The sequence below is a fragment of the Anguilla anguilla genome, chromosome 18 (assembly GCF_013347855.1).
Source record: "Anguilla anguilla isolate fAngAng1 chromosome 18, fAngAng1.pri, whole genome shotgun sequence".
NCBI classification, from domain to species: domain Eukaryota; kingdom Metazoa; phylum Chordata; class Actinopteri; order Anguilliformes; family Anguillidae; genus Anguilla; species Anguilla anguilla.
This window is the reverse complement of record NC_049218.1, coordinates 30,492,906-30,507,262: the sequence shown is the minus strand read 5'-3', so window position 1 is coordinate 30,507,262 and position 14,357 is coordinate 30,492,906. Positions and strand designations below refer to the sequence as shown.

At 46.6% G+C, this 14,357-nt stretch overlaps 1 protein-coding gene across 10 annotated transcripts in view; it reads right to left on the bottom strand.

The window, feature by feature from the left end:
- Window positions 1-1,474: 1,474 nt before the first annotated feature.
- Window positions 1,475-14,357, bottom strand: part of LOC118218471 (transcription factor COE3-like) — a 97,775-nt gene continuing 84,892 nt past the window's right edge. For 6 of the 10 annotated variants that reach the window (XM_035401139.1, XM_035401142.1, XM_035401144.1 and 3 more), the window contains exons 12-16: window positions 9,773-9,838; window positions 7,612-7,795; window positions 5,020-5,208; window positions 3,599-3,802; window positions 1,475-1,876 (exon numbers count right to left, since the gene is read on the bottom strand). In XM_035401139.1, coding sequence (XP_035257030.1) covers window positions 1,845-1,876; window positions 3,599-3,802; window positions 5,020-5,208; window positions 7,612-7,795; window positions 9,773-9,838 — 675 coding nt within the window. In that variant the 3' untranslated portion in view covers window positions 1,475-1,844. The remainder of the gene's footprint in view (window positions 1,877-3,598; window positions 3,803-5,019; window positions 5,209-7,611; window positions 7,796-9,772; window positions 9,839-14,357) is intronic. The other 4 variants (XM_035401146.1, XM_035401147.1, XM_035401148.1 and 1 more) reach the window with 1 other exon arrangement.

The window sequence follows — 14,357 nt, the reverse complement described above, 5'->3', positions numbered from 1 at the left end:
GTTACTCTCAAGAAGTCCACTGTTAAGGCATCGTAAAAGTTTTTTTTTCTTTCTGATAAATTAGACTACATCGTCGGTTCTTTTCGTTTACGTTCCAAATTTAGACGTCTTGATTTCTGTTCCCTGTAAACACGGTTAAGCTATGTGGCAAAGCAAAAGTGAGTTTTTACATTCTACGAAAAAATAAAATCAAAATCAAAATTAAAAAAAAATTACACCCACGAATCGAATCGTCCCTCTGGGGCATTCGAACATGCACATTTTTCTACGAGTATTATTACAGCCATGTGTCACAAACAATTTATCTGACTATACAACAAACAGTTTTTATTCAAAAAATTGTTTTCGATAACTTAAAAAGCAATATAAAAATAAACAATGAATTTGACTTTTCCTTTAAAAAAAAAAAATGGACGGAAAGTCTCGACAAAGTAACAAAATTTCTGAAATACAAATGAAACGTCCGCACATTGCATTATGTTAATACAAAACAGAGTATGAAAGCGACGACTCTTGGCTTAAATCTGCTGCATCATGATACCAGGCCATGACAAACAATACACACAAGATCAAATAAAACGATGAGAGAAATGTACAAAATTTCAAAGATAAATACAATATTTATAATTGATATGTTACAAAAATTCCCTTGGTGACTGCGTGTGTCTGAACAAAAATAATTGCAATGAGCAAGTCTTTCACTCCTTGCCGTTTTCACAAAGAATAAAAGCTCATTCTAAATATGCAAGTGGAACTGAACAAAAAAAATTCAAGACAAGTGTATAAATATTTAGCTACAACTTTGGCAAAATCACAAAAGTCTACCTTTTTTCTTTTTCTTTTTTTTTAATAACCACATACAAAACACATTTGGGGAATAAGGAGCTAGAATTAAAAGGACAACTCTCTGGTACAAGAAACAGACTTCACAGTAGCCTAAGAATGCAATAGTATACAGTGTTAGCAAAAAGCTGAAAAACGTTGCAGGTCACACTTGCTTAGACAGGAAGCTTGGACGATGGAAGGACATCTTTAAACCAACTAGCATCTGATCTCTGTGTGCTTGTCAAAGGCAAGAAGAATTTTTGCAATATCAAAGTTACAGTTTCTACCTACAATAAGTTACAAAGTTCATTTTAAAGATGACATAAGCATGATAAAATCTCCCCCCGCCCCACCCACCGTTCCCCAACCCTTAGTTATATTTGTAAATTTGTTTTTGTTACATTTTGTTTTCTAAATTATATATTCCATATTTGTTTCCAGTTCAACGGATCACACACGTCTTGCCCTCCCCCCCTTTTTTCTTCTTGCCACAAATCAAAATAGAAAGAGAAAAAAAGGAATTCACATTATAGAGACACACAAGCAGTTGTGAATCTCTTAAACTGAGAAAAGTTCTGAGGCGTTTTTCATCAGTGTTATTTTTGTCACAATCAAAAAGGTGCATCCACGGCTCCCCCCACCACCCCCCCCTCCCCCCCCCCCCCCCCAAAACGTAGTGAGAACTGTACACAGTCGAGGTGTAACCAGAAACTTTATACAAAATAGGCATTTATTCTTCTTCTTTTGTTGTCTTCCTGGCTAAGAAAATGTGAAAATATGCAGGAAAAAAACTCAGTAAAATGGAGTTCTCCATGAATTCTCTTGCATGTTGATTCATAATAATTCGAATAAAATCTTTGAAGCAAAGTCTCTTTTCTTCCTTCTGAATAACAGAATTTATTCTCGGTCTTTGTTCGCGATGACGTCGGTTCCACCGGCGTCCTCTGTTGTGGTTTTAAATGTGTCCCCTGAAGCCTGTTTTTGCGAAGAGCGACGCTGGAGAGAAGGAAAAGTGCAGATTACATGGGAGGCACCACCAGCCCGGACATCGCTGCAGAGAAGAAAAAAAACACAGAACACACAACTGGTTTCAGCTGAGGAGTCACCACAACACACACACCACAGAAACACACACAGGCTTAGGCCGACCGTCAGCTCAATCTGCCAAAAACATTGGAAAATGAACAGTAAAAATATTATGATTTAGGAGTTATAGCTAATAACAATAGTATATCTAATGGAAAATGTACTTTGTAGCCAAAGAAAAGGACAACATAGCAGCAACTTATTTTCCTTCTGTAATTCAGGTAAAGCTTGTGCCGGTTGCTGAACTAAAGTGTGCCTCCACGGTACTGAAAGAGCAAAGCCGCTTAAGAGAGGTGCTGTTTTTTTAACGTTCTGAAGAGAGCGCCTCCTGGTTTCTCTTGACGCTCCGCTAAGTTCGCGGGGGAAGCCCGCTATCCCGCCGGCCGCCGCGGAGGCTTCTTAGCGGTCGGGAACGGGACCCATTCCGCTAATTCCGTTTCGTCGCGGGACCCCGGGGCGAAACCGGAGCTCCGGGAGATCAGAGGCCGTCTCCGCGCCGTCTGCCGGGCGGTCGTTAGCGACGGCTAGGCGGTCGTTAGCGACCGAGTCGTCCGCGGTCTCCGTCCCCGTTTCGCTCATCTCGACGATTAGGCGACTAGCGAACCGCCGGACGAAAAGTGATTACTTCGCCGCTGGTTTATTTGCGCTGTCGTGCTCGGAGTGCTTTTGAGTTTGCGGGACCGCTCGACGGCGAGGCCCTCCTCGTTAATCTCTGCCCACCGCATATTAATAAGTACGCGCGTGTAGCAACACGAACTTTCATTTCCCAGTTCATTAATTCAAACGTTATTAATCTCAGATTCGCACGATGGCTAAAACTTTACATTACATTACATTACATTTACTTGGCAGACGCTTTTATCCAAAGCGACGTACAAAAAGTGCATTTCATGGTCATAGACAACTGCTAAACACAGGTTCAGTAAGGTACAATACTTAATTTGTACAATACTTAACTTGTTTTTTTTTTTTTTAAAGGAATCAAGTTGGCCTTGACATACAAAAAAGAAAGGACTGAAATTTAATCTTACATTCTCATTTTGCATCTCCAGCCAGAGGTCAGAGCCCCGTCCAGCTCAGAATTGTGTGTGCCCATGTTTAGACAAAAGTATATTTCCGGGGTGTTTAACCTGGTATCCCTTTAATGCATTATGCAGAGTTTATATGTTTCATATTATCTTAATGATGTAGGAGTCTTCAGGGTTTTAAAATGCGTTTCGTTCAGATACAATATTAATCTTAAATAATCTATTTTGTGTTTTTGGAGGGCATAAGGCACAAGCATCTTATTAAAACTCTAGGCTTAATTGACCATGCCTCACTCACTGACTGAAAGAAGCTCTCTTTGCAAATTGGGGGTTCAAAATAAAACATGTCGAAATAATTAAGGTACGAAGCCTTTCCTTTCCTCGATTTATATGCTGGCTCGAGCACCAGTTTTTCCAGCTTTGAGGAATTCTTGCAGCATTCCTGAGTGGCACACTCGGTCGCTAAACGGCCAATAGGAAATAGGAAACAAAAGCAATCAGCCAATAAGGTGACGGGCACTCACGTGCGCGCGACTACACAACGGATCAATCCACTCGTCCCCCGAGCCACCGACACACAAACCAGTCCGTGGCCCCGCCCGGCGGCGCCCGCAGCGCCCGGGGGCCCGGGCCCTCGGCCAGGGGGAGGGGCTCCTCACCTTGAAGGGCGTTGCCGTTGGCGCTGGTGCAGGAGGGGGGCGGGGAGGCCTGGGGCCTGACGACGGGGGCGAAGGCGCTCTTCTGTTTCACTGCGGAGACGACATTGGCAGGTGAGAAGGGGAACGCGCTGTGCGCACTGACACTGCTACAGTTTGGCGGGAGAGCGAGCGAGGAGGCCGCCAGAGTAGGGCTGGAGGGCACTACTGAAACAGAGCACACACAAGCGCCGCTTAGGAGGGAGGGGCTACTGAAACAGAGCACACACAACCGCTGCTTAGGAGGGAGGGGCTACAGCAGGGTACACACAACCGCCGCTTAGGAGGGAGGGGCTACAGCAGAGCACACCCAACCTGCGCTTAGGAGGGAGGGGCTACAGCAGAGCACACACAACCGCCGCTTAGGAGGGAGGAGGGCTACAGCAGGGGGGAGGGCCCACAGCAGAGCACACATAACCAGTGCTTAGGGGGAGGAGCCACAGCACACATAACCTGCGCTTAGGGGGGAGGAGCCACAGCACACATAACCAGCGCTTAGGGGCAGGGCTACAGCAGGGGGGAGGGGCCACAGCAGAGCACACATAACCAGTGCTTAGGGGGAGGAGCCACAGCACACATAACCAGCGCTTAGCAGGGAGGAGCCACAGCACACATAACCAGCGCTTAGGGGCGGGGCTACAGCAGGGTACACACAACCAGCGCTTAGGGGGAGGGGCCACAGCAGGGGGGAGAAGCCACAACAGAGCACACATAACCAGTGCTTAGGGGGGAGGGGCCACAGCAGAGCACACACAACCAGCGCTTAGGGGGAGGGGCCACAGCAGGGGGGAGGGGCCACAGCAGAGCACACATAACCAGTGCTTAGGGGGAGGGGCCATAGCAAACATAACCAGCGATTAGGGGGAGGAGCCACAGCAGAGCACACATAACCAGCGCTTAGAGGGGAGGAGCCACAGTGTTACAGCACAGTCAAACCAGATCTGCTCTCCTCTCATAATATAGAATTACCTTATAATAATAATAATAATAATAATAATAATGATTTGACATATGCAATCCACTCCTTTTGCCTCTTCCTGGACAACAGTTTTTGTGTTGGACTCAAAACTTTTCAGCCAAACTTTGTGGTGGTCTTTTGTGGTAATTTTGTATTTGCTTACTGATTAATTCTTGAAATCTACTTTTATCCCAGATTAAGCTCTTTTTTTGTTTTGGCGTGGGAGGGGGGGGGGCAGGGGGATTGTGGTGGGCCAGATTTCAGCCCCCATTTTAGTTGGCCTTCCTGTTATCCAGTAGTGCACCCTTCCAAAAAAAACCAATCAAAAGAAGCAAAGAGGAACTGCCCCACAGCAGAAAACCGAAGGGGTTTTAAGGTGGGGGGGGAGGAGGAGGGGGGAGGGGAGGGGATCCGCCCGGATACTTACTGCCGTAGGGGGAGTTGGCCGACGAGCCGTTGAGGAACCCCGGGGAGCTGGGCACGCCCAGGTTGGACATGGCGGCGTTGCCGTACCCGTTCATGCTGTTGCTCACCGTGTTGTAGTTGGACTGCTGGGGGGTGCTGCTGGGGATGTACCCCCGCGGGGACACGCTGCCTGTGTTCCGGCTGTACCCCACTGCCGGAGGGAAAGGGCGGGGCGCGTTAGGGCTAGAGCCGAGCAGGATCTCATCAGGCCTCGGGTTCAAACCCACAGACCACGGATCTGTACCTGACCTGGAACAGCTACGTGTGGTCTGTGAGGCGAGCAGCAGCTCTCCCAGTCGCGATGTACCTCTGTGGTCTAAGGGGTTAAACTTGAGGCTTAATCTACCGCTAAACTGGTTGCAGTGAAGTTTACTTCAGCATTCTCTCGAAACGGTTTATCAAAGAGATAGCAAGAGAGCAGCAATGCGTGGCATAGCTGATATAAGAACAGCAATTATACAACAATAGAAAACAACTACCAAGAGTGACTGTACTAACACCAATTGGCTATTCATGTGATTCAGGATAGTGAACAATGGGCCTGACACAGCATCTTAATGTCACAAAGTGCAGTTTCATTAGCCCACTGGAGTCCTTTAATGATTTAATTAGACACCGTGCCCTGCAGACTGATTCATTCATCTGACTACTTCCTGAAAGCATCAGCATGACACAGGGGTTTGTGAAGCTTCCTTAACACACATTAAACATTTATCATTGCAATAAAATAATTAAGATTAAGCTGGCATTTTTCCAGTGTGTGTGTGTGCGTGTTTTTTTGGTGTGTGTGTGTCTGTGTGTGTGCATGTGCGTGTGCATGTGTGTGTGCATGTGAGTGTGTGTGTGCGCATGTGCATGTGTGTGTGCATGTGAGTGTGTGTGTGTGTGCGCATGTGCATGTATAGCCGCTTTTCCACCGCATGGTACCGGCTCAACTCGACTCTACTCGCTTTTGGTACCAGGTAGGTTACTTCGTTTTCCACTGTAGATAGTATCCCCGTCAATGCAGCTGGTCGTCATTAGCGACGCCGCATGAAACGCGTTGCTCTGACCAATCAGTGGTCTGCAGTGTTTTCACGTCGCCTTTTGGTATCCCCTCAGCTCGCTTGGAACCTCGACAGAGGTGATACCAAAAAAGTACCAGGTACCAGGTACTATCCATAACTTTTGCCCGATGGAAAACCAAAAACGTTGAGTCGAGTCGAGTTGAGCCGGTACCATGCGGTGGGAAAGCAGCTTATGTGAGCGATCGAGCGTGTCGTGTGTGTGTGCAAGTGTGTGTGTGTGTGTGTGAGTGTGAAATAAGCGTGAGCGCGATGCGTTCTCGTGTGAACACGCCTGAGCTGGCTGGCGTGTGCGTGCTCCCCGGCTGTGAGGGAGGAGCATTTCCCACCCTGACCTGACATCGGCAGCAGTGACAGTGAGCAGATGTACCGCGCTTATCGGCTGCGGCGGTGAGAGATTACCAGGAGCTGCCGCTCGCAGCCGCGCAAACAGGAAACGCGACGGTGCCGGCCGTCCCCCTGGGAGATTAATAATGAGCCGGCCAGGAAGGATAGAGAAACAGGAAAGAGAGAGCAGCCAGGAAAGAGAGAGAAACAGGAAAGAGAGAGCAGACAGGAAAGACAGTGTACAGGAAAGAGAGAGCAGACAGGAAAGAGAGAGCACCCAGGAAAGAGAGAGCAGACAGGAAAGAGAGAGCACCCAGGAAAGAGAGAGCACCCAGGAAAGAGAGAGCAGACAGGAAAGAAAGAGCAGACAGGAAAGAGAGAGCACCCAGGAAAGAGAGAGCAGACAGGAAAGAAAGAGCAGACAGGAAAGAGAGAGCACCCAGGAAAGAGAGAGCAGACAGGAAAGAGAGAGCAGACAGGAAAGAGAGAGCACCCAGGAAAGAGGGAGCAGACAGGAAAGAGAGAGCACCCAGGAAAGAAAGAGCACCCAGGAAAGAGAGAGCAGACAGGAAAGAGAGAGCAGACAGGAAAGAGAGAGCACCCAGGAAAGAGAGAGCAGACAGGAAAGAGAGAGCACCCAGGAAAGAGGGAGCAGACAGGAAAGAGAGAGCACCCAGGAAAGAAAGAGCACCCAGGAAAGAGAGAGCAGACAGGAAAGAGAGAGCACCCAGGAAAGAGAGAGCAGACAGGAAAGAGAGAGCAGACAGGAAAGAAAGAGCAGACAGGAAAGAGAGAGCACCCAGGAAAGAGAGAGCACCCAGGAAAGAGAGAGCACCCAGGAAAGAGAGAGCAGACAGGAAAGAAAGAGCAGACAGGAAAGAGAGAGCAGACAGGAAAGAGAGAGCACCCGGGAAAGAGAGAGCAGACAGGAAAGAGAGAGCACCCAGGAAAGAGAGAGCAGACAGGAAAGAAAGAGCAGACAGGAAAGAGAGAGCACCCAGGAAAGATAGTGTGACGACACAGCGGACAGGGAGGTGAGTCCAGACCAGGTAACAGGAGAGTGAAGGAGTGGAGTTTGGATCTAGCGGTCTGCAGCAGAGCATATCTACACTCTCTGGTGTCGTACCCAGCAGCAGACTTATCTACACTCTATGGTGCCTTACCCTGATCGTTGCCCTGCGACGTCTCCGAGACGTTGACCGCTAGCTGGCTGCCGAAGGAATTGACTCCCACTCCCATCATGCCGCCGTGGGACGCGGTGTTGGCGAGCGACGGTATCTGGCTGTGATTGCGCGGCACGCTGTACAGGGCCTCCGCGATATCGGCCGCCCTCTTCAGGATGATCTCCTGCAGGAAGCAGAGGAGTCAGACAGCGCTATCAGCACACAGCTGCCCTGCTTCAGCTCTCAGAGAGGAGTCAGACAGCGTTATCAGCACACAGCTGCCCTGCTTCAGCTCTCAGAGAGGAGTCAGACAGCGCTATCAGCACACAGCTGCCCTGCTTCAGCTCTCAGAGAGGAGTCAGACAGCGTTATCAGCACACATCTGCCCTGCTTCAGCTCTCAGAGAGGAGTCAGACAGCGTTATCAGCACACAGCTGCCCTGCTTCAGCTCTCAGAGAGGAGTCAGACAGCGTTATCAGCACACAGCTGCCCTGCTTCAGCTCGGAGCCTGTCTCACTGCGTCTGCAGGCTGCATGTGTAAGTCCAGAAACAGAGCCACTGTCACTCAACACACACTGTCTGGTGAACACACACTGCCACTGAACACACACTCTGGTGAGCACACACTGTCACTGAACACACACTGCCACTGGACACACACTCTCTGGTGAGCACACACTGTCACTGAACACACACTGCCACTGGACACACACTCTCTGGTGAGCACACACTCACTGAACACCCACTGCCTGGTGAACACACACTGCCACTGAACAAACACTGCCACTGAACACACACTCACTGAATACACACTGCCTAATCAACACACACTCACTGAACACACACTGTCTGGTGAACACACTGACAGTTGAACAGCCACACCTTGGTGAACACATTAGCCTGGTTTCAATCAACTGTTTTTGACTTACAGCTAAAAGTGCTTTTTTTTTTTGTCCTCACAAAATCGTTTTGGTGAGTTCACTGTGATGAGGACTAAAACAGCCAAACCATGATGAGGAAGAATTTAAAAGATAATAAAACTGGGTCAAATATTGAATGAATCTAGGTCAGGGATTTATTCTAGGTATTTTCTCCATCTCCAATTCAATCTCGCACTATTTCACAACTTTAAGTATTTCCACAGGATCACATGGATACCATCGAGATCATTTTGAAAAATTACATATCTCCAGGCATTAACAAAGAACCAACTTTCATTCTGACATGCAAGCCACTGATAAATATAATTGTAATAAATGCAAATGATACACGTACGTCTACTCGAGGACAGATCAACAATACATTTTCTAACTTGGCTGTTTAAAAAGTTATTTGTGAGTCATTTGAGAAGCTACAAGATCAGTAAGTTTATTTGGGAAGTCGCATTAGTCACAGAATCGCTTGGACGCTGCTCAAGGTTGCCCTCCCGTTTGAATGGAGCCTGCGTGGGCGTTGAGAGTGATTCATTCTCAGATGTCTATAGCAGTCAGGGAGCCGGGCTTCAGAACGGCTAGTCTGCTAGAACCGTGGCGCTAGCCTGCTTCTGAAGAACCGTGGCGCTAGCCTGCTAGAACCGTGGCGCTAGTCCGCTAGAACCGTGGCGCTAGTCCGCTAGAACCGTGGCGCTAGCCTGCTTCTGAAGAACCGTGGCGCTAGCCTGCTTCTGAAGAACCGTGGCGCTAGCCTGCTAGAACCGTGGCGCTAGCCTGCTTCTGAAGAACCGTGGCGCTAGCCTGCTAGAACCGTGGCGCTAGCCTGCTAGAACCGTGGCGCTAGCCTGCTTCTGAAGAACCGTGGCGCTAGCCTGCTTCTGAAGAACCGTGGCGCTAGCCTGCTAGAACCGTGGCGCAAGTCCGCTAGAACCGTGGCGCTAGTCCGCTAGAACCGTGGCGCTAGCCTGCTTCTGAAGAACCGTGGCGCTAGCCTGCTAGAACCGTGGCGCTAGCCTGCTAGAACCGTGGCGCTAGCCTGCTTCTGAAGAACCGTGGCGCTAGCCTGCTAGAACTGTGGCGCTAGTCTGCTAGAACTGTGGCGCTAGCCTGCTTCTGAAGAACCGTGGCGCCGCGCGGTCGAACGAGAGCCGTCTGCGAAACGCGTACGATGGGACCGGAGCAGGAGCCCTGCTCCTCAACTCTGTTTTACCGCCGCGCGATGACTTTACCTGATTGTTATGGGGCATTCCGTACAGAGCTTCCACCAGGTCAGCGGCTCTCTTCAACAGCACCTCCTGCAGGCCAAAAAGAGACGAGCGCACATGGATCAGACAGCCAATCACAGATCCTTATTTTCAAGGTTTAATAAGACAATGTTCTGATACTGGCATTATAGGAGGATAATAAGACATAATAAGCATTCATAGCAGTCAGACCTGGGTCAAATACGAATTTGTTTTGGATTCAAATACTTTTCTGTGCTCTATTGATCTTGCCTGGTGTAACTGAGCCTGCCAATATGGCCAGAAGGCGGCGTTTGCGCTTTTTGAGAGTATTTAATTGGTTCCAATACACCAGACAAGACCAGTAAAGCATAGAAAAGTATTTGAATCCAAAACAAATATGTATTTCACCCAGGTCTGATAGCAGTATTACCACTATGACTGCTACTACAACAACAACAAGAACAACAACTACTACTAATAATAATAATAATAATAATAATAATAATAATAATAATGATGAAGATGATAACAAATGTCATGTAAGAGTCATTGAAGCACATATGAATTCAAGAGGTCTGATTTGAGAATAAGTCTCTTTGAGGGTATTAAACAAACAAACACACACTGGAGATGAACAGGGGCCTGACGCTGCTTTTCCCAGTTTATTCCGCGTAGCCTACTTTAGCGTGGAAACACAATGAGTCATTTTCCGTATCTTAATTAAACTGGCGGAGTGCTTACAGACAACATCTCGCCCCTAATTCACGGCCCAAATTTGCAAGCGAGCCCGGCGCTTATTCTTCTTTCTCACCAACAATAAAGCGAATTAGCTCGGGTTAATCTACTTCTTTCATAATGACATTAAGAATTTTTTCAATTAACCTCTTAGGCTGGCTGTTGTAGCGGACTTCATAAATGACTTCCCATCCAGCTCACGCTGAGTGTAGCCTGGGGACACGGATGCACTAAATTTTGTCTTATCCATGTCTGCATGCGTCCCCCCGACTACGGCGCACGGATTTAAATCAGTGCACGCGGCAGTTCTCCACAAAAAGAATTTCTGGCCCACGGCCCTACTCCTCGCTCACACGCACAGCACAGGGTGGGTTTGTGTTCGTGTGTTTGCGCGCGTATTCTCTTTAAATTAAACACGGTTCCGCCTGTTCCGGACAATTCTTCCAAGATTTATTAGGTACATACTTACACCCAAATAAGCTTAATCATTTTTTAGGAAGAACTAGAAGTGATGTGACGTCATTTTATTTATTTGTTTTGAAGTTTGTGGGACGTGTAAAAGTCTGTTTGTTTTTGCTCCTTCGGTTGGGATTTTCTGTTATGCATGCTGAGAGGCCTCAGATGTGCATCTTGTAATTCACGCAGAAAGTGCGCGCTCTCTCTCTCTCTTTCATAACAGGCGTTAATAATGTGAGCGTGCCGTCAGCTGGCAGTGCCAATCTCGAATTAAAACAGCAGCTGCTCCGAGACGACGGGTAAACCCGACACAAACGCGCCGTCACAGCCGCCGCTTCAAAGGACAGCCTCGCCGAATTTGGAGCGCGTTTCAGAGGAGGGGCAGACCGCATTACGGAGCTCCTAACAGAGGCTCAATAGGCCTTTCATCCTGAAGAGCCTTCGTTCCCCTTATCTTTTGTTTATCAAGATTAATCACTGTGGGGGCCACTTCTTGCGTGTGTCACGCGCGCAGAGAAAACACAGTTAATCCAGAAAGTTACCGGATGGGTGGCTCTTAAAACGGGCTTTTACCTCTGAAATTGGTGTTTGTGCTTGATGTTGCTTGCATCTAGTTTGCATACAAATAAAGAATTATTCTTGTCATGAAGCAGGTAGAATCAATACGAGGCACAGCTGTCTTAATCTGGAGTCCGCGAGCGAGTCGCCGCTCTCAGACAAAGATAAAGTGCTTATTTATGTATATTTTTCTTTTCGAGGTGTTAATAATTACTCATAATCTCTTCCATCAAGTCAGAAGACTTTTTACATGCCTTTCAATTTTAAGCAACAATTAAAGTAATTAAGACCGTCGCGTTTACAAGCAATTTTTCATTTCCGGAAAATACCCTCGCCCTCCTTGTCCATATGGCACTTGGCAGAGACGCCATAAGGATAGTTTAAGAAAATTACGTCGCCCCTCATCCTTAATCTATCATTTGCCGCACGGTGTCTTAACTAATGAACCCGACTCACCGGGCCGCGCTTAAGTGGCGGTCTCATCACGTCGGCAGGGCGAGAAAGTGCAACCCAATCAGTCAAGGACGCTTTGAACAAGTTTGTTTTGTTCCAACGCGCCGCCCTCGTGCACGGAGACTCGCGCTGTGAATACGATTAGCACGGGGACGTCGTCAGGGAAGCATTTCAATGTAAATTTGTAGGCTGCAGCCGTAAGTGTAATTGCCTCGCTGTTTTTTTTTCTTCGTTTTTTTTCATGGGGATATAACAGACTTCAGGTTAAATGGAAACCATTAAAGCTCAAAAACGATTTCTGCCGCTGTTACGTGACAAAGGCCCGGTTTCATTACCGTGAGTGTTCACCGTTACACCTGCGGACAACGGCAATTTAAACGCGATCCTTCACACGCTCGATCATTTAGAATGGTACATATCGCCGGAGCTGCAAAAGGTAACCAAGGTGATGTAGCTTCAGGTGCTAATGTCATTACAAAACTGTAAAGCAATTATTCTGTTAGCTCTTGCCCGAGGTTATGAATACATTCGGAGGTACAGAGCCATTAGATGTAGCTACTTCAAAAAGCAGAGAAAAGAAGATGAATTTTAATGCGTGGGTAATTGCTCGACAAGAGTGCTTTTCTGATCATTTTTCTTGTATATTAGACAAAAAAAAAAAAAAAAAAAAAAAACCAAGTGCAATAATTTGTGTTTTCTGAGTTAAGTAAAAATAAATAAATAAATAAAATAAAAAAGCAATGAATCAAATTCTGTTTGTTTCATGAGGAAATGAAATTCTGCGTTCGCAAATGTTTTGTAATGAATAACTATAATAATGTTTGGCATAATTAAAGTCTGCATTAATATGCACAGACACACAAAAATGAAATCTAATGTTAATTCTTCACATTTTCCCGTGATATTCCGTAGGGACATTATTGCCTTTCTTAAGACAAAAGCTTTAAAAAAAATGAGAACTGTGAAGTCTCTGTCCTTTTAGCCTGATCCTGCTTTCGAATCTCCTTTCTCATCACGCGAGAGCCCAGAGTTATTGCCCTTATATCCGGGCTAGATCTTTGTATTACATTTAGCCGCGTTTCCACCGCAGGAACTATACCCCGGAACTAGGAACCTTTTGAGGAACTCAGTGCGTTTCCACCGCAGGAACTAGGGTCTAAATTTAGTTCTGGGGGCTTTGTTTTACCCCCCAAAACGTTCCTGCTCGGGGGGTAGTACTTTCCGAAAGTACAGGAACCTTTTGGGTGGAGCTTGCAGCGCTGAACATTTCTGATTGGTCGAGTACTCGTAGCATTTGTGTTGTATTTATTTTCCGCCATTACCCGCCATGTTTGAAAATATGCAGCGGCAAACCAATTTATTTTCATAATAACAAATCAAACTTGTATGTTATGCGGCGCAGTAGTCTACTTTTGGTTATAGCCTGTCAACGTCTTGGAATTATAACGTGTGCTCTTCTGTTCTTTTCTTGCTTTAGTATTCGTTTTATAAAATGCTAAGCATTCGTGCTGGGACAGCATATTACGTAGGCTACCAAAACATTCAAACGGATTAATTCGGTTGCTGAATATTTTCTTCCGGATTTTCTTTGTTAGCCCGTTGTAATTGACTCAAAACGTTTGATACAGTTATGTGAGGTATGCGGTAGTTCTGCATAATTAACATTGGTGATACAGTACAAGCAAACTGGAAATCACCTTCCGCACTTTTTATCCGGGTAAAATAACAGGTTAATTCTAGTAATCTTCCCTTTAGCTTTTTCAGACTGCCGTAATTTTACTCAATTTTACTGCCATTTTTCAATTCCACGAAAAGACCAGGAAGACTATGGACTCATTTATGGTGCATGGTTCGCATCTGGAGGGCACACTTCGCTGCTCGGCTAGCAGTAACTTCGAAGGAAAGCAAACGGTGGCTGTACCACTACTAATTTACATTTTCACGCAAGTCCGAGTTTTCGTTCTATTCTTGTCATTTTGCGATTAGCCTATATGGAATTGACGACGAGAAAGTAATAAAACAGCAAATTGTTTACAACGTGTGCATGTTTTCTGCTGTTAATGAATGTGTTTGAGAGGATATATGAAAATCAATAAATACAAAAGTAACCATATATAGTCATTGTTGGTAACCCGTTGTATATAAGTGGAATAAACCCCTCCGGGCTGTCCCGGTTATTAGAAAATAATGTAGGCTACTTCGGTGGTAATATGGGGTTACAGAAGAAATCATATGACAGATGGACCGACGACAACGTCAGTGGGCTAATTTGCCTAATCTTCGCGGTACTTTAGACCCCGGTGGAAACGCAGACAACCATTGGCTGAAGGAACCTTTTAGTTCCTGGTAACGTAGTTCCTGGGACTGAAAGTTCCGGGTAATTTTG